At 47.8% G+C, this 25395-nt stretch overlaps 1 protein-coding gene across 5 annotated transcripts in view; it reads right to left on the bottom strand.

Annotated features, from left to right (window-relative positions):
- B4GALNT2 (beta-1,4-N-acetyl-galactosaminyltransferase 2 (SID blood group)) overlaps positions 1 to 25395 on the bottom strand; it is a 302788-nt gene that overhangs the window by 160722 nt on the left and 116671 nt on the right. For all 5 annotated transcript variants that reach the window (XM_069233513.1, XM_069233511.1, XM_069233512.1 and 2 more), the window contains exon 3: positions 18549 to 18686. In XM_069233513.1, coding sequence (XP_069089614.1) covers positions 18549 to 18686 — 138 coding nt within the window. The remainder of the gene's footprint in view (positions 1 to 18548; positions 18687 to 25395) is intronic.

Here is a 25395-nt window from a genome sequence, read left to right as displayed (position 1 = left end):
GCTAGACACCTCTTCTACACTAATAAGGGATACCTGGGCCTGGTGCAAGGTGTAAGTACCCCTTGGTACCCACTACAAGCCAGGCCAGCCTCCTACAGTTGCTATCTTGTTGTGGAAGTAATCGGCGAGTGCATCATAGAGTTGTTGTGAAGGGGGAATAGAGTGTTCGGTGGCTGAGGGGCAGGTGAATTCTCTGATGATGGTGAAGAGTTCCATTGTTTGGTTGGTGCTGGTATCGCTCCGGTGTGTCAGGGCTTCCTTTTTTGCAGTTTTGAGCTGGTGGTGATAGTTGTTGAGAGCTGATTTGTAGTTGGCTTGGTTGGTGTCACTTTTGCTGGTTCGCTATATTCTTTCCAGTTGTTTACATCTGTGTTTTGATGTGCTGAGTTCGGGTGTATACCAGCTGGCTCATGTGGTGGGACTTTGTGTTTTGGCTGGTTTGGTGGGGTAACTAGGTTGTGCTGGTGATCCTGATGTTTAAGTTCTCTACTGCCTGGTGCAGTTTGGAGGTGAAGTTGAGCTGGGTGGTGCTAAGAGCTTTGATCCATTTCTGCTGGGTTGCCTTGATCCAGCTGTGGTAGGGGGTGCAGTGTCGGTTGGGGGTAGTGGTGTGCGGCAGACTGGTGGGGGGGAAGTGTACAATGGAGTGGGCTGTGCAGGTGAGTTCTGTGGTGTGGCAGAATCCAATTCTGCTGCTGCACGTGAAGATGGGGTCTAGCATGTGTCCTGCTCCATGGGTCAGGTAGATGACAATCTGCTTGAGTCCGATTTTGTTTAGTCTTTCCAGGAGGTTGATGGTGTTGGTGTCTGTAGGGTCATCCAGGTGGAAGTTGAGGTCTCCCAGGAAGACATAGTGTTAGGATTCAACGGCAAGCAGCATTATGAATTCTGCAATGGCAGCACTGGTGCCTGTTCGTGGTTCTGGCTGTCTGTATGTGAGGGTGACTTTGATGGTGGTTTTGGCGTTGATGTTGAGCTGGAAGTTCATGTGTTCCATAGTCGATGTGGTGTCATCGATGGTAATGGTGCAGGTGAGCTAGTCCTTCTGTAGGACAGCGATGTCTCCCCTGTGTCTGTTGGTGCAGTCTCACTGTTTCAACTTGTATCAGCTGGGGGTTGCCGTGGCAATGTCTGGGGCAGATGTGGGGATGAGCCAGGTCTCTGTTATGAAGGTCACATCGGGGGCGATGGTTGTGATGGTGTCCCAGATTTTGGTGGTGTATTTGCGGATTTTGGTGGTGTGTTTGCATAGTGATCTGGCGTTGATCAGGAGGCAGTTGAGTTGGTGAGGTGTCGGTATCTGTGGTTAGTTCAGCATTGTTTGATGAGGTGGTGCACAGTGATGAAGTGGTGGTGAAATGGCAGTGGAAGCAGGTGAAATCCCGCTGTGTTGCGTGCAGGATCCAGGGCATGGAGTTCTGTGGTGGAGTACCTGTGGGAGTGCAATGGGCCAGAGTTCCTGGCACTGGGCGTGGATGGGCGCAGACAGGCTTGTCCTTGGTGTGCCTGCTGCATGCATCCGCTGTGCGCCCGTGCTGCGGCCCCCGTTAAGTAACCCTGGGAGGTGGGAGGGCTGTCTGAGAGGCAAGAGGGCCGGGGTTTTGGGCAGTGGCAAAAGACAGTGAAAACTGGAGTGGGCCAGCTGAGGGAGAAAAGCAGAGCAAGTGTAGGCAAACAGAGAAACAAGGACTATGACAAACAAACAATGTTTACTGACAGAAATGAGAGTATTAAAACAAAATCCTTATAGTGCAGAAGTATTTAAAAACAATATTACACAGAGCAGAAAAGAAAAACAGTACATAGCAGTGTGGAGATCGAACCAGGTGAGACCGGGCTTGAACTGAGATGCGAGTGGCTGGAGGGCTAGAGTTGTGCCTCTCAACTACTGCAACGGGGAGCGGCAAGACCACGCCAAGTGTTCGAGGGCTTCTCTTACAATATCCAGATGATAATTTTGTTTCAGCAGGAGACTGTAACCACTTTGTTGATCCTTTCCTTGACAGACAGTCCTCATCTCATTATATTCCAAATAAATTGCAAAAAGCATTTGTACAACCTATTCAGCACCACCTAACAGATACTTGGCGACTATTTAATCCCACATTAAGGGAACACACATATTTCTCTTCAGTACACCATACACAATCCCGATTAGATTATATTTTCACCTCTCACATTCTCACTTAGGGCCTGATTACAACTTTGGCGGAGGGGGTTAATCCGTCCCAAATGTGACGGATATCCCGCCCACCATATTACGAGTTCCATAGGATATAATGGGCTCATAATACGGCGGGCGGGATATCTGTCACATTTGGGACGGATTAACCCCCTCTGCCAAAATTGTAATCAGGCCCTTAATCATTATATGCAGCAGACATTGATTTCATCTTAATCTCTGACCCCGCTCCGGTTTCTGTGCCTCTTGACCTTGTACCTAAGCATGCCTCTCCCAAAAGATGGAGGCTTAATAACTCTTTACTCCTAGACACCGCATTAACATTCTCGCTTACATCTTCATTTGCAGATATTTCCTCCTTAAACATACAGATACTATTCCTTTTCAAACAATTTGGGGCGCTTTAAGGCCTCAGCTTGAGATTATGTTAACAATTACGTATCTAAGAAAAGGAAACTTTCATGTTTAGTCCAAACAAATATTTGCAGAAATTAACCATCTTGAACTCTCCTGTTACACATCTTGCATGCAGCGTTCATTGCAACTACCTATTAATGCTAAGCTTCAATTCAACAAGGCCTCAACTGAAAACGCACCATTTTACCTCCTTAAATCTAGTGCCAAATATTACGGAGATCAAAACAAATCCAGGAAGTTATTGCCAATTTATCTTAAAGTTAGGCAAACAAATTACTAATTGAATCTATCATAGATAACACTGACTCTGTACATCATACAGATTTGGATATCTCTATCCAGTTTAAAAATTTGTACTCCAAACTATATTCGACTGAACATATACCCTCACATTCTGATATTTCACAATACCTACCATCTACTGTAAAAACAGAATATTCCCAAATAGACTGTAGGAAGCTGGCTCTGTATATACTATTTCAAAATGAGATAAAGTGTGCACAGAGTCCAGGGGTTTGACAGAGGCCAGTGAATGACCATGGAGGAGGGAAATAGACCTGCATAGAATGACATATATCATAAAGACCAGTAGATGACCAGGGAGGAGGGATATAGACCTACCAAGAATGTCATATATCATAAAGACCAGTGAATGACCAGGGAGGAGGGAAATAGACCTACCTAGAATGATATATATATCATAAAGACCAGTAGATGACCAGGGAGGAGGGATATAGACCTACCAAGAATGGCATATATCATAAAGACCAGTGAATGACCAGGGAGGAGGGAAATAGACCTTCCAAGAATGACATATATATGATAAAGACCAGTAGGTCCACAGAGAGGAGGGAAATAGACCTACATAGAATGACATATATCATAAAGACCAGTAGATGACCAGGGAGGAGGGATATAGACCTACCAAGAATGTCATATATCATAAAGACCAGTGAATGACCAGGGAGGAGGGAAATAGACCTACCTAGAATGACATATATCATAAAGACCAGTAGATGACCAGGGAGGAGGGATATAGACCTACCAAGAATGGCATATATCATAAAGACCAGTGAATGACCAGGGAGGAGGGAAATAGACCTTCCAAGAATGACATATATACAGTATATGATAAAGACCAGTAGGTCCACAGAGAGGAGGGAAATAGACCTACCAAGAATGACATATGTCATAAAGACCAGTGAATGACCAGGGAGGAGGGATATAGACCTAACAAGAATGACATATGTCATAAAGACCAGTGAATTACCAGGGAGGAGTGAAATAGACCTTCCAAGAATGACATATATCATAAAGACCAGTAGGTCCACAGAGAGGAGGGGAATAGACCTCCTGTAGGAAGCTGGCTCTGCATATACTATATCAAAGTGAGATATAGTGTGCACAGAGTCCAAGGGTTCCCCAGAGGCTTAACAGAGGCTAAAATAGACAATACTAATGCTCTCTTTTGTGGTAGTGTGGTCCAGCAGTTAGGCTTATCAGAGGGTAATCAAAGCATTTGTTGTACACACACAGACAATAGAAGAAGCACACACTTAATGACTTAACTCCAGCCCATGGTATTTATATAGCAAAAATATATTTTGTTAATGTATTTCTAGAACCACAAGATTCAAGTTGCAGGTAAGTACATGAATAAATAAGTATTCCACATATGTATCAATACCACTTAGATTAAAATTAGCAAATTGTACAGTTTTCGAGTAACTGGCCATAATCTGTTTTAAAAGTTGACAGTGCAATTTTCAGAAACAGTTCCTGGGGGGGAAGAAACGTTAGTATGATTTGAAGGTAAGTTTGAAGGTAAGTACACAACTTACAGTTTCAGTCTCCAGGGGTTACGAAGTCCTCAGGTTGGGGTTCAAGTTAACTCCACAAACCCACCACCAGCAACACAGGGCCGGCCGGGCGCAGACGTCAAAGATGATGCAAATTTAACATGGGCATCTATGGAGACTGGGGGCACTCGGAATCAGGTCTGCTTGTAGGAAAGTACCCGCGTAATCGAAGGGCAGACCTGGGCGGTTTAGGAAAGCACCGGAGGGGGGCACAGGTTAGCATCCAGTAAACACTGTAGGATTCCCTCGACAGGCGTCATCGTGGAGGGGTGAAGAAGTCAACCCAGAGTGGGCACTTGGTCACAGTCGGCTGGGGGTCCTCTCTGGTCGGTTGGGGCACCTGGACTCACGCCGTGGGTGTCGGGTGCAGAGTGGTAAGGACTCACACTTCTGGAATGAGGTGAGAGTCCTTCAGAAGAGCTTTCTTCTTCTGTTCTTCTTTGGACAGGGCCACTGTCAAACCAAGATGGAGGATTCTGCAAGGAGGGGGTCACTTCAGCTCTGGACACCTTAGGGGTAGGCATGGCTGAGGTGGTGACTCCTCCTTGTTTTTCCTAATTATCCCTCTGGACTTGCCGCCAAAAGTGGGGCTTCGTCCAGGGGCTGGGCATCTCCATTAGCTGGAGTGCCCTGGTGCATTTTAACACGAAGCCTGAGCCTTTGAAGCTCACCGCTAGGTGTTACAGTTCCTGCAGGGGGGGGGAGGTGTGAAGCACCTCCACCCAGGGCAGGCTTTGTTTCTGGCCCCAAAGAGCACAAAGGCTCTCACCCCATGGCATCTGAAACTCGTCTCTCAGTGGCAGGCTGGCACAGACCAGTCAGTCCTGCACTGAAGGATTGGGTAAAATACAGAGGGCATCGCTAAGATGCTCTTTGTGTGCATTTTGTAATAAATCCAACACTGGCATCAGTGTGAGTTTATTATTCTGAGACGTTTGATACCAAACTTCCCAGTATTCAGTGTAGCCATTATGAAACTGTGGAGTTCGTTTTGACAAACTCCCAGACCATATACTTAATATGGCCACAACTGCACTTACAATCTCTAAGAAAAGACTTAGACACTGTAGGGGCATATTGCTCATGCAGCTATGCCCTCACCTGTGGTATAGTGCACCTTGCCTTAGGGCTTTAAGGGCTGCTAGAGGGCTGATGTACCTATGCCACAGGCAATGTTTTGTGTGCATGGCACCCTGAGGGGGATGCAGTGTTGACTTTGCCTTTTTATCCCCACCAACACACACATCTGCAATGGCAGTGTGCATGTGTTAGGTGAGGGGTCCCTTAGGGTGGCAACACATGCTGCAGCCATTAGAGACCTTCCCTGGTCACAGGGCCCCTGGTACCTTTTACAAGGGACTTATCTGTGTGCCAGGGGTGTGCCAATTGTGGAAACAATGGTACATTTTAGGTGAAAGAACACTGGTGCTGGGGCCTGGTTAGCAGGGTCCCAGCACACTCTCAGTCAAGTCAGCATCAATATTAGGCAAGAAGTGGGGGGTAACTGCAACAGGTGCCAGTTTCCTACATAGATTTTTCATACCGAGAAACAGACATCACATATTCATATCTTCATTTTGCGCTTCTTTCCCTCAAAACGGATTAGGCTCCTGGACCAGATGGTTTTACAGCTGAACGTTACATATTCCATTCTGAACTACTTGTTCAGAAAGTGACGTACCTTTATTCATCCTTTACTAAGTCTCTCAACTCTTCTGGCTCTTTTTAGATGCACTCATATGCCTCTCTCCGCAGAAGGAGAAAGACCCACGTTACTGCAAGAACTAGAGACCCATTTCACTTGTTAATTTAGTCTATAGGAGCTTTGCAAAAGCATTAACCTCTAGATTGGAACATTTTCTCGCCACACTTTTGGGAAAGGAGCAATCGGGCTGTGTTAAGAGCAGATACTTATCTGATAACACTCGCTTGTTCTTTGATGGTATCTCCAAATCTTCAGGTATGTCTAAATCTGGGGATGCTCTTGCCTTAGACGCTGAGAAGGCATTTGACCATGTACATTGGAAATTCTTCTTTCACATTCTCACTTGGTTTGCCTTTGGCCCTAAAATCATTACTTTAATTTCTATCTTATATGCCTCTGTTCAAGCTGCCATTTGCGCCAATGGGTTGACCTCTGCGTATTTCTCTCTTGGTAGAGGAGTTTGCCAAGGATGTTCCCTTTTTCTGTTTCTTTTCACCTGGCTCTTGAACCGTTCTTCTCTCAGTTTGGGCAAAACGCAAACATACATGGATACACATACAGAACGCAGAACCTTAAATGTAGCCACATACGCTGATGATATTTTGTTATTTATTTCAAAACCTAATTTTCACTCCCTACTTTTTTGTCTGAAGTTACTTCTTATGCTTTGATATCTGGCTCTAATTAAATAATGACAAATGTGAAATTTTACCCTTGAACAAATTCACTTTTAAACACAACTTTTCCCCTTCTAATTTTAAATGGCAACATAAACACCTTAAATATCTAAGTCTTCAATTTACAGGATCCCTTACTACTACTGTTTCTACGAACATTGATACTGGTGCCATAAACTAACTTCGCTATCTAGCAGATGCCATCCTTTCCACTTATGGTGGGGTTGACTTGATACCATTAAGATGATGTTGGTCCCTATTGTTCTCTTTGCCATATCAACATTTCTTTGAATATTCCTCGTAAATCATACATGTAAGAAAGTAGCCTCTTTCTAGCCTTGTTACCCCCACTTTTGGCCTGTTTGTGAGTGTATGTCAGGGTGTTTTCACTGTCTCACTGGGATCCTGCTAGCCAGGGCCCAGTGCTCATAGTGAAAACCCTATGTTTTCAGTATGTTTGTTATGTGTCACTGGGACCCTGCTAGTCAGGAACCCAGTGCTCATAAGTTTGTGGCCTATATGTATGTGTTCCCTGTGTGGTGCCTAACTGTCTCACTGAGACTCTGCTAACCAGAACCTCAGTGGTTATGCTCTCTCTTTACAAATTGTCACTAACAGGCTAGTGACCAATTTTACCAATTTACATTGGCTTACTGGAACACCCTTATAATTCCCTAGTATATGGTACTGAGGTACCCAGGGTATTGGGGTTCCAGGAGATCCCTATGGGCTGCAGCATTTCTTTTGCCACCCATAGGGAGCTCTGACAAATCTTACACAGGCCTGCCACTGCAGCCTGAGTGAAATAACGTCCACGTTATTTCACAGCCATTTTACACTGCACTTAAGTAACTTATAAGTCACCTATATGTCTAACCTTTGCCTGGTAAAGGTTAGGTGCAAAGTTACTTAGTGTGAGGGCACCCTGGCACTAGCCAAGGTACCCCAACATTGTTCAGGGCCAATTCCCTGAACTTTGTGAGTGCGGGGACACCATTACACGCGTGCACTACATATGGGTCACTACCTATATGTAGCTTCACAATGGTAACTCCGAATATGGCCATGTAACATGTCTAAGATCATGGAATTGCCCCCTCTATGCCATCCTGGCATTGTTGGCACAATTCCATGATCCCAGTGGTATGTAGCACAGACCCTGGTACTGCCAAACTGCCTTTCCTGGGGTTTCACTGCAGCTGCTGCTGCTGCCAACCCCTCAGACAGGTTTCTGCCCCCCTGGGGTCAAGCCAGGCTTGTCCCAGGATGGCAGAACAAAGGACTTCCTCTGAGAGAGGGTGTTACACCCTCTCCCTTTGGAAAATGGTGTGAAGGCAGGGGAGGAGTAGCCTCCCCCAGCCTCTGGAAATGCTTTCTTGGGCACAGATGTGCCCAATTCTGCATAAGCCAGTCTACACCGGTTCAGGGGACCCCTTAGCCCTGCTCTGGTGCGAAACTGGACAAAGGAAAGGGGAGTGACCACTCCCCTGACCTGCACATCCCCTGGGAGGTGTCCAGAGCTCCTCCAGTGTGCTCCAGACCTCTGCCATCTTGGAAACAGAGGTGCTGCTGGCACACTGGACTGCTCTGAGTGGCCAGTGCCACCAGGTGACGTCAGAGACTCCTTCTGATAGGCTCCTCCAGGTGTTGCTAGCCTATCCTCTCTCCTAGGTAGCCAAACCCTCTTTTCTGGCTATTTAGGGTCTCTGTCTCTGGGGAAACTTTAGATAACGAATGCAAGAGCTCATCAGAGTTCCTCTGCATCTCTTTCTTCACCTTCTGCCAAGGAATCGACTGCTGACCGCGCTGGAAGCCTGCAAAACTGCAACATAGTAGCAAAGACGACTACTGCAACTCTGTAACGCTGATCCTGCCGCCTTCTCAACTGTTTTCCTGGTGGTGCATGCTGTGGGGGTAGTCTGCCTCCTCTCTGCACTAGAAGCTCAGAAGAAATCTCCCGTGGGTCGACAGAATCTTCCCCCTGCTACCGCAGGCACCAAAAAGCTGCATTACCAGTCCCTTGGGTCTCCTCTCAGCACAACGAGCAAGGTCCCTTGAATCCAGCAACTCTGTCCAAGTGACTCCCACAGTCCAGTGACTCTTCAGTCCAAGTTTGGTGGAGGTAAGTCCTTGCCTCCCCACGCCAGACTGCATTGTTGGAAACCGCGTCTTTTGCAATTACTCCGGCTTCCGTGCACTTCCGGAGGAAATCCTTTGTGCACAGCCAAGCCTGGGTCCATGGCACTCTAACCTGCATTGCACGACTTTCTAAGTTGGTCTCCGGTGACGGGGGACTCCTTTGTGCAACTTCGGCGAGCACCATTTAAGGCATCCTTGTAGTGCCCGTTTCTGGCACTTCTCTGGGTGCTACCTGCTACTGAGAGGGCTCCTTGTCTTGCTCGACGTCCCCTCTCTCTCCTGGTCCAATTTGCGACCTCCTGGTCCCTTCTGGGCTGCAGCAGCGTCCAAAAACGCTAACCGCATGATTTGCAGCTAGCAAGGCTTGTTGGCGTTCTTTCGTCGGGAAAACACTTCTGCACAACTCTCCACGGCGAGAGGAATCCTTCCACCAAAAGGAAAGTCTCTAGCTCTTTTCGTTCCTGCAGAAACCTCAGCTTCTTCTGTCCAGTAGAAGCTTCTTTGCAACCACAGCTGGCATTTCCTGGGCATCTGCCCATCTCCGACTTGCTTGTGACTTTTGGACTTGGTCCCCTTGTTCACAGGTACCCTAGATTGGAAATCCACAGTTGTTGCATTGTTGGTTTGTGTCTTTCCTGCATTATTCCTCTATCACGACTTCTTTGTCTTTTGGGGAACTTCAGTGCATTTTGCACTCACTTTTCAGGGTCTTGGGGAGGGCTAATTTTCTAACTCTCACTATTTACTAATAGTCCCAGCGACCCTCTACAAGGTCACATAGGTTTGGGGTCCATTCGTGGTTCACATTCCACTTTTGGAGTATATGGTTTGTGTTGCCCCTATCCCTATGTGTCCCCATTGCATCCTATTGTAACTATACATTGTTTGCACTGTTTTCTAAGACTATACTGCATATTTTTGGTATTGTGTACATATAACTTGTGTATAATTGCTATCCTCATACTGAGGGTACTCACTGAGATACTTTGGCATATTGTCATAAAAATAAAGTACCTTTATTTTTAGTATATCTTTGTATTGTGTTTTCTTATGATATTGTGCAAGTGACACTAGTGGTACTGTAATAGCTTCACACGTCTCCTAGTTCATCCTAAGCTGCTCTGCTAAGCTACCATTATCTATCAGCCTAAGCTGCTAGACACCCTATACACTAATAAGGGATAACTGGGCCTGGTGCAAGGTGCAAGTACCCCTTGGTACTCACTACAAGCCAGTCCAGCCTCCTACAATACACCAAATTGTATTCAATCTTATTCTCCTTTCTCTGGAATAACAAAAAGTCTTGTATGTTTCTGGTGAAACTACAACACCCAAAGTCCAAGGGTGAATTGAATTTTGCCAAGTACTTCATTACTGTGTACTCCATTACGTGTAGATTTGGAACAGAAGTTTTTAAATCACCTTTTTCATTTCTTGAATATTTAACCTTCATGCGTAAGCCCCAAAAATGTTCTAATCCAATTTTTAGGAATACCAGTAAATTGTGAGCTTCAATCATGTCTTACTATCCCACAGACTTGTGCTCTTTTATGTACTCTACCATTTAGCCTAAATAAACATCTACAAGTGAAGAATAGACCTGTTCATTGGCAAACTTGGAGACCTAAAGGGCTACTTTGGGTCAATCAGTTGTTCAACCAAAACCCACTTATCTTTCTCACAAGCTCAAACACTGGTTAGCCTTTCAACTACTCTTTGCACCAGATTTACATCTCTACAGAGTCATTTCTCAAGCATACATTCACTTTAACTCTATTTCTCCACCTAATCCATCACCCTCTGGTAAGCTTGCTAAAATCTTACACACAAATTTGAAAGTTTCTATTATTTACTCATACTTACAATGCATCTCTAGTCATGGACCTAAATCTAACATTGAGTTAACATGGGAAACAGCCCTTTCCACTTTTCCCACATCAACCTGGAAACATATGTGGGTCAAAATCAGGAAATCTTTCAGAACAGCAAACACATTGTAAACTCTTTTTTTGTATACAATAGGCTTTTTTTCACACTTGATTTCCTACATAGGATTAATCCAGATAAATGCTCAACTTGCTCTTCTCAACAAGCTGATTTAAAATACTTGCTATTCACATGTCCTTCCGTTTATACTTTTTTAAACACAAGTTTGGGCTCAAATCAATTCTATATTTCACACACCTTATTCTATCACTAATGTGTATAGGTAGCATATCTGATGTATGGACATCTACCTCATTACATTTGAAAGTACTGGATTTGTTATTAGTAATTGCCTTCCAGCAAATAACTCTAGAAGGACTGTACGTAATTGTCAATTACAGCATGTTGGTATGGAGTTTGCCATAATCATCAATAGGACGCTGGTTATATGCCCCCAAAATCACTTGTTTCAAAGCAAAAAGTCCTCTGGACGCCCGTTACACAGTCCTTGACAACTCAACAGAAATGTTGTTCGCCCTGTCACCCTGCACTCAAGAAGTTCTTCAGCCTCCCTGACTTCCCTTTTCAGATTACATTTCTCTCTTTCCTATAGCCTTTGTTATACAGTTCATTATTTATCATTTGCTATAAGAAGACATCTGTGCATATTACTCATGTACTTACCCACCTCCCTTTCCCCTCCTTCCCATTACTTGGTTGCTTCTTATCAATCAAATGTACTACTTCTTATGTATTTTTAATTTCTTTTACAATATTCACATAAACTTATTCTTTAAAACTTAAAAAAGATGAACCCAGAAGTCCTAAAGGCACCTGCATCTGTGAAAATGAATAAGTGTCCACAAGTGTCTAGCGCATAGAGGCAAGGAACTTACATTCATTTAAAAGGCAAAAGTATCTGGCTGCTGATCGCAAACAGTCAGCATTCTCTGGGCTGGCTCAGGCCTCAGCTTTCAGTGCCTCTACAGAAGAGTGTTGTGACCCCCTCAAGTTAGGACAGGGGCCTCTGCCAAAAGTTTCCAGGCCCCTGTGCCTTCCTTCAGAGCATACCCGGAAGCTTCCAAGCTAGCACAGTGGGTTTAGAGCCAGTTTCAGCTCTCACTTCAAAAGATGCTCAGACTTAAAGAAGTAAAGGGGCTCTTGTGGGCAGGTGCTGTGGTGGCTACAGATCACTCAAACGACTCTTCTTCTGGTGATGTGGGGGGGGGGGGGGCAGGCAGTGGCCCAGGGGCTGCAGGGTGCTGAGCTCGTCAAAGCTGGTGACTGTTCAGGTGGGGGAGGCATCATAGATGCACACACGGTGGTGGCATCTTGCTTTTACCACAGACTCCTAGTACGTTATACCCATCATGGTGAAAGTTCTAATAGTGGTGTAAGGATGAAAGTCTTGGTGGTACCCCCATAACACCCTGGCCTGCCAGGAGATGCTGTACCTCTCTTTTTCGACTGAGCTGACTCACATCTTCAAGGCCACTTGATGTCACAGGCAGCAACACTCAACCAGAGGGCATGGTCACCAGGCACTATGCTCAACCAGAGGGCAAATTCACTGGGTGCCACACTCAACTAGACGGGGTGCCACACACAACCAGGGGGTGTGGTCACCAGGCACCACACTCCACCAGAGGGCATGGTCACCAGGAGCAACAATCAACCAGAGCGTGTGGTCCCCAGGTGCCACATTCAACCAGAGGGCATGGCCACTGGGTGCCAAACTCCACCAGAGGGCATGGTTACCAGGAGCAACACTCCACCAGTGGGCATGGTCACCAGGAGCAACCATCAACCAGAGGATGTGGCCACCGGGTGCCACATTCAACCAGAGGGCATGGTCACCTGGAGCAATATTCAACCAGAGGGTGTGGGCACCTGGTGCCACACTAAACCAGAGGGCATGGGCACTGGGAGCCACACTAAACCAGAAAAGCAAAAACAACAGATGATGGACGGAATGCAGAACAATGAAAACATTCATCCTGAGTCAGAAAGATCTGGGTTTAATCCATCGTGTTTTTTTGCCCACCAGACCACCCCGGTTTGGACCCAGCCATATGCAGATCAGTCTCAACCCTGTCTCCCATGGGAACTGTCTAGCCCGCACTGCCAAGTCAGGTCCTTCCTAGCTCGGAAGCAAACATCATGGGTCTGGTTTCAGGGTATCACCCCTCATCAGCCAGGCTAGCTTGAATCCAGTGGTGCATTGAGCACGGGACCCACATCTGGGCTTACCATTCCCACTTAGGCAACAAAAGCAAAAAGAACTGAAGATGGACAGATTGTTGAATAACGAGAACATTCACCCCAGTCACAAAGGTCTGGGTTTAATCCATTGTTTTTTTGCCCCCCCCCCATGCCTGCACAGAGAGGGTGTGTTCACCAGGCATCACACTAAACTAAAGGGCATGATCACCGGGATTCACACTCAACCAGAGGGTGGCCCCTCCTGGACTGTGGCCAGAGGGATGGATGGTGCTAGTCAGCACTCCATGAAGGCAATCTCAAAACCCTGGGGATTTAGTACCTGATTGAGGGGGGCATTCAGTCCCCCACGCTCAAGTTTATGACATATGTATGCATGTATTTATCCAGCACCTTGATACAATCACGGGTGACAGAATGTGACTTCGCTGGTGAACCCGGAGTTCGCCTTGGTGACCTGTGTGGAGGCCAGGGAGAACACAGTCAAGTCCCACCATGCCAGCTGGCTCCATCGCTTTGGGGCACTGTGGTCCTACCTCAAAGGAAGACAAGCAATAACCTCCTCAACCCTGAACAGTCAATGCCTCCAGAAACATCTTGTCACGAGATAGCCTCCTCGCTGCTGAACTGGGAGAGAGGCCCTCCTTTACCTCCAGAAGTCAGCACCCAGTCAATCCTTCCTCCTCTTCCAGACTCTTCCTATGCCATAATGCACCCCAGGTTATGTCTCCCTCCCCTATTGGGGTCACATCCCTTTCCCTAGTGTACCCTGCAGTACCCTCTGCTGTTCAGTAGTCTATTGCTCTGTAGCTAGGTTTCTACCCTGTTAGCCACATCCATGAAAAAGACCAGACTGTCTTCATCAACTCTAGACCAGAGCAGTCCAGATGACTCCAGCAAAAGTCAGGTGGCTAGGTAAGATATTTTCATTGCATCATCCCTTCCGCAGAGCCACACACACTGGTGGTAGCGAGTGCTGGGCCAGTGATCACTGGTGTGGCATGAGAGATAGGCATGTGTCCACCAGTCCTCTTGGCAACAAGTGAACCTGCTGTAACCTCAAGGGCTGACCTATTGAACTGCTATCAGCCAGAGATCAAACTTGATGTGGGTGATGCCCTCCCCAAGTCAAGACCGAATAATCCCCATGACCTACTGTTCCACACACAGCTTTGCTTAGAGGTTTTAGTGCCACCATGCACTAATCTAGCACTGCTGCTACTGGTGAGTGCCCTTGGTACGGGGAGCCACCTTGGCACCAGGCCTAGACAATATCAATTGGAGTTCTCATGAGGGCACCCAATGGCCAATACTGTCCACACACAACTCAACGTTCTGAATGGATCCCAACCAGTTTGACACCAAACTGTTCCAAGGGACCACATTTCAGTCCATATTGCTAGGGGATCACTCACCGGAAACAGGAACTTGGATGAACTGTGACTGGGAGGCAATTCCAAGTCCATCCCTGCTCACACTTTTAATGTTGGTATTTTTATGGGGTATCTTCTGGAATCACTACTGCATCTTTGTAAGTACCCTCTGGGGGTATGGCACAGAAGTCACTATACCATGATTAGCCACAGTACCCCTGAAGGCAAGGCACAGTAATCGCTGTCCCCCAATTACCAACAGTACCGCCTGAGGGCATGGCACAGTAATCAGTGCCAGTAATCAGTGCCTCTGATTAACAACAGTCCCCCCTGAGGGCATAGCACAGTAATCAATGCCTTCAATTAATCACAGTACCCCTGAAGGCAAGGCACAGTATTCGCTGTCCCCCAATTACCAACAGTACCGCCTGAGGGCATGGCACAGTAATCAGTGCCTCTGATTAACAACAGTCACCCCTGAGGGCATGGCACAGTAATCAGTGCCAGTAATCAGTGCCTCTGATTAACAACAGTCCCCCCTGAGGGCATAGCACAGTAATTAATGCCTTCAATTAATCACAGTACCCCTTAGGGCATGGTACAGTGATCACTGACCCTCCCCAGTTAACAAGGTGTAAGAAACTGGGCTCTTTGCAGCTGCCCCCCCACACTTTTTGCCCCCATTTAAACTCCTGATGCTGTTGTTTTTGATCTGAGAGTGCACTGAGTTCTGCTGGTCAGACCTCAGTGCCACTGCTCTTTCCCTTAAATTGTACTGTGATTTGGTAAACCAAATTGGCAAGGACTTTACCATCGCTGTAAGGCACTAGTAAATAGTACCAGTGGTGCCCAAGGCAAGGATGGTAAAGGGGTCACCAGGGCTTCAGCACTGATTGTGCCATCCTGTGTGACCCAAGTAAAAGCAGAGTCTGCAGAGGTGCCACGTCAGCCTGCACGAGCAGCTTGTCTGCTCAAGATCTACTCTGCCCACACCAAGTGCAGGCAGAGCCTCTTCTCTGCCCAAGCACAGGTCAGTCACCCCGAAGGCAGGTCTCCTATAGCCCAGGAGGCGGGGTGCACTGTGTTATGAGTGTGGGCATATACGCACAAGCATATATGGCCCTGTGGCAGCACTGAAAACCTAATACTACCACAAGTGACTGGCGGTCCACAGGATGACGCTGGCTGGCACCCGGGCAGACCCCAGATATCCAGCTCAATGAAAGGCAGATGTGTAGCTCAGAGGAGTGAGAGGAGAAGGGGAGCTCAGAGGAGTGACGTTAGAAGGGGAGCTCAGAGGAGTGACGTTAGAAGGGGAGCACAGAGGAGTGACAGGAAAAGGAGACTTCAGAGGAGTGAGAGGAGAAGGGGAGCTCAGAGGAGTGAGAGGAGAAGGGGAGCTCAGAGGAGTGAGAGGAGAAGGGGAGCTCAGAGGAGTGAGAGGAGAAGGGGAGCTCAGAGGAGTGAGAGGAGAAGCGGAGCTCAGAGGAGTGAGAGGAGAAGCGGAGCTCAGAGGAGTGAGAGGAGAAGCGGAGCTCAGAGGAGTGAGAGGAGAAGGGGAGCTCAGAAGAGTGAGGGTAGAAGCGGAGCTCCGAGGAGTGAGAGAAGAAGCGGAGCTCAGAGGAGTGAGAGAAGAAGCGGAGCTCAGAGGAGTGAGAGGAGGAGAGGAGCTCAGAGGAGTGAGAGGAGAAGAGGAGAAGAGGAGCTCGAGGAGTGGGAGGAGAAGGAGAGCTAGGAGGAGTGAGAAGCAGAAGGGGAGCTCAAAGGAGTGGGTGAAGAAGAGGAGCTCAGAGGAATGGGGGAAGAAGAGGAGCTCAGAGAAGTAAAAGAAGAAGGGGAGCTCAGAGGAGTGAAAGGAAGGAGGGGTGCTCACAGAGGATTGAGAGGCAGAAAGGGAGCTCAGAAGAGCTAGAGACAGAAGGGGAGATCAAAGGAGTGAGAGGAGAAGTGAGCTAAGAGGAGTGAGAGGCAGAAGAGGAGCTCAGAGGAGTGGGTGAAGAAGGGGAGCTCAGAGGAGTGGGTGAAGAAGGGGAGCTCAGAGGAGTGGGTGAAGAAGGGGAGCGCAGAGGAGTGAGAGGTTGAAGCGGTGCTCAGAGGAGTGAGAGGTGGAAGCGGAGCTCAGAGGAGTGAGAGGTGGAAGGGGAGCTCAGAGGAGTGAGAGGTAGAAGGGGAGCTCAGAGGAGTGAGAGGTAGAAGGGGAGCTCAGAGGAGTGAGAGGTAGAAGGGGAGCTCAGAGGAGTGAGAGGAGAAGGGGAGCTCAGAGGAGTGAGAGGAGAAGCGGAGCTCAGAGGAGTGAGAGGAGAAGCGGAGCTCAGAGGAGTGAGAGGAGAAGCGGAGCTCAGAGGAGTGAGAGGAGAAACGGAGCTCAGAAGAGTGAGAGAAGAAGGGGAGCTCAGAAGAGTGAAAGGAGAAGGGGAGCTCAGAGGAGTGAGAGGTAGAAACAGAGCTCCGAGGAGTGAGAGGTAGAAGCAGAGCTCCGAGGAGTGAGAGGTAGAAGCAGAGCTCCGAGGAGTGAGAGGTAGAAGCAGAGCTCCGAGGAGTGAGAGGTAGAAGCAGAGCTCCGATGAGTGAGGAGAAGAAGCAGAGCTCAGAGGAGTGAGAGGTAGAAGCAGAGCTCAGAGGAGTGAGAGGTAGAAGCAGAGCTCAGAGGAGTGAGAGGTAGAAGCGGAGCTCAGAGGAGTGAGAGGTAGAAGCGGAGCTCAGAGGAGTGAGAGGTAGAAGCGGAGCTCAGAGGAGTGAGAGGTAGAAGCGGAGCTCAGAGGAGTGAGAGGTAGAAGCGGAGCTCAGAGGAGTGAGAGGTAGAAGCGGAGCTCAGAGGAGTGAGAGGTAGAAGCGGAGCTCAGAGGAGTGAGAGGTAGAAGCGGAGCTCAGAGGAGTGAGAGGTAGAAGCGGAGCTCAGAGGAGTGAGAGGTAGAAGGGGAGCTCAGAGGAGTGAGAGGTAGAAGGGGAGCTCAGAGGAGTGAGAGGTAGAAGGGGAGCTCAGAGGAGTGAGAGGTAGAAGGGGAGCTCAGAGGAGTGAGATGAGAAGGGGAGCTCAGAGGAGTGAGATGAGAAGGGGAGCTCAGAGGAGTGAGAGGTAGAAGGGGAGCTCAGAGGAGTGAGAGGTAGAAGGGGAGCTCAGAGGAGTGAGAGGTAGAAGGGGAGCTCAGAGGAGTGAGAGGTAGAAGGGGAGCTCAGAGGAGTGAGAGGTAGAAGTGGAGCTCAGAGGAGTGAGAGGTAGAAGTGGAGCTCAGAGGAGTGAGAGGTAGAAGGGGAGCTCAGATGAGTGAGAGGAGAAGGGGAACTCAGAGGAGTGAGAGGTAGAAGGGGATCTCAGATGAGTGAGAGGAGAAGGGGAGCTCAGAGGAGTGAGAGGAGAAGGGGAGCTCAGAGGAGTGAGAGGTAGAAGGGGAGCTCAGAGGAGTGAGAGGTAGAAGGGGAGCTCTGAGGAGTGAGATGAGAAGGGGAGCTCAGAGGAGTGAGAGGTAGAAGGGGAGCTCATAGGAGTGAGAGGTAGAAGGGGAGCTCATAGGAGTGAGAGGTAGAAGGGGAGCTCAGGAGTGAGAGGTAGAAGGGAAGCTCAGAGGAGTGAGAGGTGGAAGCAGAGCTCAGAGGAGTGAGAGGTAGAAGGGGAGCTCAGAGGAGTGAGAGGTAGAAGGGGAGCTCATAGGAGTGAGAGGTAGAAGGGGAGCTCAGGAGTGAGAGGTAGAAGGGAAGCTCAGAGGAGTGAGAGGTGGAAGCAGAGCTCTGAGGAGTGAGATGAGAAGGGAAGCTCAGAGGAGTGAGAGGTAGAAGGGGAGCTCATAGGAGTGAGAGGTAGAAGGGGAGCTCAGGAGTGAGAGGTAGAAGGGAAGCTCAGAGGAGTGAGAGGAGAAGGGAGCTCAGAGGAGTGAGAGGTAGAAGGGGAGCTCAGACGAGTGAGAGGTAGAAGGGGAGCTCAGAGGAGTGAGACGACAATTGGAGCTCAGAGGAGTGAGAGGTAGGAGGGAAGGGGAGCTCACATTAGAGCTTACGTAGGACTCCATAGATCTGGAAGAAGTGCAAATGCCACACATGTGATCTGTGCTGTACCTTTTTTTGAAGTGTTCATACTCCTTTTTCCGTCTCTGCTTTACAGACTCGAGTTGATCCGGCTGAACAGCATTCTGGAACCGGTCGACATGCAGCCCCTGCTGGTCCTCACACTTGCAGGAATTCTTAGGGAACATCCTGGAAAGAAAGATCCATGGGTGAGCTTGTGAGCACCTCACAGCAGTAATAGATTCTATTGTCATGCAGGACTGCTGAGGTGAACATGAGCAGCATCTATCTGCCTAGGTGTGGTCTCATAAGGAGCTTTACCCTGCACTGTGCATCATTGGTTTGCCTAGGCGCGGTCTCGTACGGGAGTTTCACTCTATGCACTGAACACCATTGGTCTGTGTTAGAAACTGGGTTTCTGGTTGGCAGAGAAATACCCCGGTCCTGTTTGCAGCTCGCTTAACTGTGAAGGGGTTGGGTGGGTGCAGCACGCAGGGGGCGTTAAAATTTAATTAAAAAAAGTAAATAAATAAAAACGTACCTCCTCCGTTGCCGAGCCCTCCCTCGTCGTCACTGCAGACAGACACAAGCTCCCAGCCTGCCCTGTGGCCAATCCTGATGCTGCTCAGGGCAGCGTCAGGACTGGGTGGGAGCGCCCAGCCCGGACGCTTCCAGGCAGACTGGCAGCCTGTGCAGGCTCCCTCCAGCCCGGAGAGAGCCTACAGCGCATGTGTGTTTGGCCAGCCCGAGACAGCCAGCCAAACATACATGTGCACTGAGGTGAAGTGTACAGTGTACTCCCCTCAACTCGTCACCCCTCATGGCCCGCCCCTTTCATCATGAAGGGATAATAAACAGTTTATTATCCCTTCGTGGTGAAAGGTTTGAAGCTTCTGCTACCTGCGTGGGGGGGAGTGACGCTCCTCGGCCCTAATGGAGGCGCCCCTGCCCTGTCCAAGCAAGACCCACAATCCTAATCAGGGTAAGTCAGATACACACCATAAATGTACCTACAAGCACCCTTTAACTGCCATCCTCTACTGCACCAGGTCACTTATAAGTCATCCCTGTGGCAGGCCTTCTAGCCCAGAGGGCAGGGTGCAAATTACATGTGTGTGAGGGCACCCCTGCACTAGCAGAGGTGCCCCCATGAACTCCAGGCCCATTTTATTGGACTCCCTGAGTGTGGGGACACCGTTTTATGCGTGTACTGGACATAGGTCAATACCTATATCCAGCTACATAATGGTATCTCCGAACCTAGGCATGTTTGAGATCAAACATATTGGAATCATACCCCAAGGCTTTTGCAAGCATTGGTTGTGTGATTCCATGCACTCTGGGGGCTCCTTGGAGGAATTGCCATTTAAAGCTTCGTAGGGTTTCCCAGCAGCCCAAGCTGCTGCCACCTCCCAGACAGGTTTTTGCCCTCCTGTTGCTTGAGCAGCTCAGGTCCAGGGAGGCAGAACAAAGGATTTCCTTTGGGAGAGGGGTGACAACTCCCCTGTCTATCACCATCCCAGGGGTGATGCTCAGAGCTCCTCCAGAGGGTCCCTGGGTTTTACCACCTTGAATAAAAGGTCGGCAGGGAACTCTGGGAGCATCTCACTGGCCAGTGCCAGAAAGTGACGTTAGAGGCCCCTCCTGATAGTTAGTCACCCAGCTAGGTGACCAATCCCCTTTCAGGGCTATTTAAGGTCTCTCACTTGGGTGGTTCTTCAGATTCGGATTGCAAGACTACAGCAGAAATCCTCTGCAACCTCCACTTTGACTTCTGACCGAAGAAACTACACCTGGACTCTTCAGGACCCTACAAGCTGCAACAAAGAAGCAAGATGCCTCCTGCAACATTGGATTTCCGGCTCCTTACAGGAACTGCAACATTTCACCGGTCCTGCATCCTCTGTGGACAGCTCATCTTCAGCCAGCATCAGAAGATAGAAGGAATCTCCCCTAGGGTGAAGGAGTCACCCCCCTGCTTCTGCAGGCACCAATTGCGACGCCTGGCTGCATGGACCCCCCTCTCCTGCTGAGCTGCGTGGATCCTGCATCACAGGTGGTCTACTGAAGTGGTCCCGACGGTCCTCTTTCCAGCTGTCCAACTTGGGTGGAGATAAGCCCTTGCCTGCCCATGCAGGACAGTACCCAGGTGCACTGCATCCTTTGCAGCTGCCAAGGCTTGTTGGCATCCTTTCCACAAGAGCTTCAGGTATCTTTACACTCCAGCCCCCAGCACTCCTTCCTGCGATGCACAGCTCCCTGAGTGGTTCTCTGGTGGCGTGGGAGCCTTTTTTGAGTGGGCCTCTTCTGCGATTCTCCTGTCCCCATACTGTGGTACTCCTGTGGGTGCTGCCTGGGCTTCTGTGGGCTCTCTGTGTTGCTGAGGGCCCCCTCTGACTCCCCCTCCTGGGTAGAGTCCACCTGGTCCCCTGCAGCTCCACTTTCGGCTAACTGCAAGTTTTGCGTGTATCAAGGCTTGTTGGCAGAACCCGAAGACGCAAACCTGACTGCATTCCTCCTTCCTGCATGGGACATCACCTGTATCCTCCAGGAACCCAACTTGATCTTCTTGGGTGCAGTGCTGACTCTTCTTCTTCACCGGTGGTTCACCTTTTGCATCTCTATTGTGATGGGTAGGGTCACCTGCCCTTCCTGGACTCTGCTGTGCTTCTTGGACTTGGTCCCCTTCTTCCACAGGTCCTCTTGTCCAGGAATCCACCGTTGGTATCTTGCAGTCTCTTCTGGTCTTTGCATAGTTCTTCTTCTCCTCTCTGTGTGTGATCAGGGGAATTTACAGTGATATACTCATGCTTTCCTGGTCGCTGGGGTGGGTTGTGGTACTTACCTTTGGCCTTTCCTAGTACTCCCAGCTCCCCTCTAGACACTACACTGACTTAGGTGCGGGACCGACTTTCACATTCCACTTTCTTAGTATATGGTTTGTGCTTCCCCTAGGTCTATTTCTATCTATTGTGATTTTCGATAATTACAATGTTTTCTGTTTGTATGGCTATTTCTGCATCCTAGTGTATATAATTTGTGTATTACTTACCACCTGAGGGAGTTCAGTCTCTATGGTAAATTTGGTATTTGTGTCACCAAAATAAAGTACCTTTATTTTTGTAACACCAAGTGTTTTCTTTCATGTGTGTTATTACTAACTGTGACTACAGTGGTATTGCATGAGCTTTGCATGTCTCCTAGAAAAGCCCTGGATGCTCATCCACAGCTACATCTAGAGAGCCTGGCTTCTAGACACTGACTACAGTACACTAATAAGGGATACCTGGACCTGGTATAAGGTGTAAGTACCATAGGTACCCACCACACACCAGGCCATCCTCCTACACAGAGTAGGCAGAGTTAACTTAAAAGGCAATGTGTAAAGTATTTGTGCAACACTTAAAACAGTAAGACAGTGCAAACACCGCACAACAATAATTCATACCTGGTTATAGAAATAGAGCTTCATTTGAAGAACAAAACAAGTCCAAAACAACAATATACCAATAAATAGAACCGGAGTTATGAATGTTTAAAGATTAAACTAAACTGTAGTGCTTAAAAGCATAAAGCGCCAACGAGGGACATCTGATCATGCTTGACCGGGATGGATCTAAAAGTTCAGGCCGACCATGATGGAGCATGGGTCAGATACAGGGACTAACTTGGTCCTGCTGAGAAAGTACCTTGTTGCGCCGTCGACTGGCCCGATGTGTGGAGCAGAGGAGGTGAAGCCCAGTTGTTGAACCAGCTGTGTCGGCGATGTGTTGGCCCGATCTGCACAATCTGAGATGTGTTGGTGGTGTTTCTTAGTGATATCGGGAATGCATCCTCGTTGAGCCCCGCAGCAGGCGATGCAATATCTTCTTCCTCAGTGAGCAATGTGTTAGCGTTGAGAGAAGATGCGACGGTTCCCACCTTTGCAACAACTGTGATGCATGGATTTTGCATAAACAGCTAGAAATGCACTTCCCAGGGCTCAAGAGTGGATTGGCACCACTTGGAAGTCAGGACTCATAGTTGGCACAGTCCAGAGGCTGCAGCAGAGTTGTTGGAAGTCTTTGATGTTCCTGAGACTTCAGACAGAAGAAAAGCCAGCAATCCCTTGGGGTCACTTTGGTTCTGGGGATGTAGAGATGCAGGTCGAGTTCTTCTCACTCCCAGGCAAGGAAGGCTGCAGAACAGGCACAGCAAAGCAGGAGTCTGGCAAACTCCAGCAGAGTCCAGCAGAGTGACAGTCATTTCAGCGCACAGCAGTCCTTCTTCCTAGCAGAACGCCCTTAGGTCCAGAAGTGTTGTGTGTTGGTGATGTTAGGGGTCCAGTACTTATACCAGGTTGTACCTTTAAATTGGGTGAGACTGCAAAGAGAGGCCTTTGAAGTGCACAAAGTGTCTGCCCTTCCTGCCCTGGCTCAAGACTAAATACAGGGGGTATGTAGTTCTTTGTTTGTGGACCGACACAGACCATTCAGGTGTGTCATGTTAACTAACATCCTGCCCAGGATGCTCCATCAGGATTTTGATTACCCATCAGTAACATCTAAGCTCCCTTTGTGCGTGGCTGTCTGGAGGGAATGCAGATGTGTATTCAGCGACAGGCAGTGGCACAGAATGGTTAAAGTAAATAAAAATGCCAACTTTTTAAAAGTGGCATTTTCAGACTTGCAACTTAAAAATCCAACTTTACCATAAGTTCTGTTTTTAAATTGAGGGTTCAGAGACATCAAACTCAAAATGTTTATCTTTTCCCAATTGGAAATTACACTTAGAAAATGCAATAAAATAATCCTAATGTTAATCTTTGATAGAGGTATGCCTTGCAGGAGTGAAAAATGAATTTGGTACTTTTTCACTACCAAGACACGTAAAACTTAAATGTACATGTCCTACTTTTTAAAAACACTGCACCCTGCCCTTGGGCTGCCTAGGGCCTACCTTATGAGTGTGTTACGTATATGTATTATAAAGGAAGGTTTGGGCCTGGCAAGAGTTTTAACTTGCCAGGTCAGCATGGCAATATACAACTGCACACACAGGCCCCGTCATGGCAGGCCTGAGACATGTTTGAAGGGCTACTTCAGTGGGTGGCACAATCAGTGCTGCAGGCCCACTCGTAGAATTAGAGGCCCTGGGCACATGTAGTGCACTTTACCAGGGACTTATAGGTAAATTAAATATGCCAATTGTAGATGAACCACTCTTGCCATGTTCAAGGGAGAGCGAATATGCACTTTAGTACTGGTTAGCAGTGGTAAAGTGCTCAGAGTCCTAAAGCCAGCAAAGAGGATGTCAGCAAAACAGAAGGTTAGAAGGAAAAAAGTCAGGGAATCCACACCAAGGATGCGAGGTTTAAGAGTCCGCCTATGAGCTGTCTCCTAAAGGACCTTCACTCTCTGCACTGAGTAGCATTGGTGGCCTAGGAGCTGTCTCATATGGAGCTTCACTCTCTGCACTGAGCCTCATTGGCTGCCTACAAGCGGTCTCCTAAAGGAGCTTCACTCTCTGCACTAAGTAGCATTGGTGGCCTGGGAGCTGTCTCATATGGAGCTTCACTCTGCACTGAGTAGCATTGGTTGCATAGGAGCGCTCTCATAAAGAGCTTCACTTGGCACTGAGCACCATTGGCTGCCTCAGAGCTGTCTCGTAAGGAGCTTGACTTTGCACTGAGCAGCACTGAACTGCTGAGGACAGGCAGAGAATGCACCCAGTCGTCCCTGTTCTGTTGCCTGATGTCTCCGCTTCACTTGGCATAACGCATTCACTGGCACCAAAGCCCCATGGTGACGTCACATACTTGTGGAGCTTAAAAACATCACAGGAAGAGCCATCCGGTGACCCCTGGAAGGTATGTCACAGTACCCTGACACCACAAAGAAGTAAAAAGCAAACAGGAAGGAAAGAAAGAAGTCAAGAGATGAAGGAATGAAATCATGAAAGAAGGAATGAAATCGGGAAAGAAAGAATGAAAAAGAAAAAAAAGAATGAAAAAAAGAAAAAAAAACGAAGAACGAACGAAAGAAGGGAAGAAAGAAGGAAAAGAAATACATAATGAAAGCAAGAAGAAGGAAAGTGTACATTAAAGACAGTTAAAAAAGAATAAAAGCAACAAAAAAGGAAAGAAGGCAAAAGAGAAAAAAACAAAAAAAGAATAGATAAAGAAATAAAAGAGTGAAAGAGTAATCGAATCCCGGAAAGAAGAAAAGGAACACAAGAAATAAAGGAATGAAAGAATGGAAAAGGAACAAAGGAAAGAAAAGGAATGATAGAAAACACGGGAAGTGAGAAATGAAAAGAATGGAAGAAAAAAGTAACGCAAGAAAGAAGAAAAGGAAAGGAGGAAAAAGAGGAATTCAAAAAAGAATAAAAGAATAAAAGAAGAAATGAAAGAAACATACGAAAGAAGGAAGTAATAAAGGGAGGAAATAAAAAGGAAAAAAGAAAGAATGGAAGATAAAAGGAATGAAAGAATGCAAAGAAATGAAAGAATGAATGAATGAAAGAAAAAATAAGGAAGGAAAGAGGAATGAAAGAAAGCAAGAATTGCTGAAAGGAGCAAAGAAAGAGGGTGGGAAGGAAGGGAAGAGGACGGAATAAACGTGTTGCAGGTGCTGCAAGTTAAACGTGAGGGTTGGGTTTCTTCCTGGGCAAAGTTTACTTAAGAGTCATTGATTAAGTTGACTCCAGAATAAACACACTCTGAGGAATTGTCTGCTTATGGATTCACATGTATAATATTAAAGCCTTTGATAACTTAATGTCACAGTTCCGAATGGACACAGCCTGTTATGCTGTGAAATTCCCTTTGGCCTGTCCTTTGTTCATCTGAGAAAGTCAGAAAAACAAAGGACTTCCCAGAAAGGAATTTACAACAGCATGGGAAGTAGACATACTAAAG

This window comes from Pleurodeles waltl, chromosome 5 (genome assembly GCF_031143425.1).
Source record: "Pleurodeles waltl isolate 20211129_DDA chromosome 5, aPleWal1.hap1.20221129, whole genome shotgun sequence".
Taxonomy (NCBI): Eukaryota; Metazoa; Chordata; class Amphibia; order Caudata; family Salamandridae; genus Pleurodeles; species Pleurodeles waltl.
This window is presented reverse-complemented; position numbering and strand designations above follow the sequence as displayed.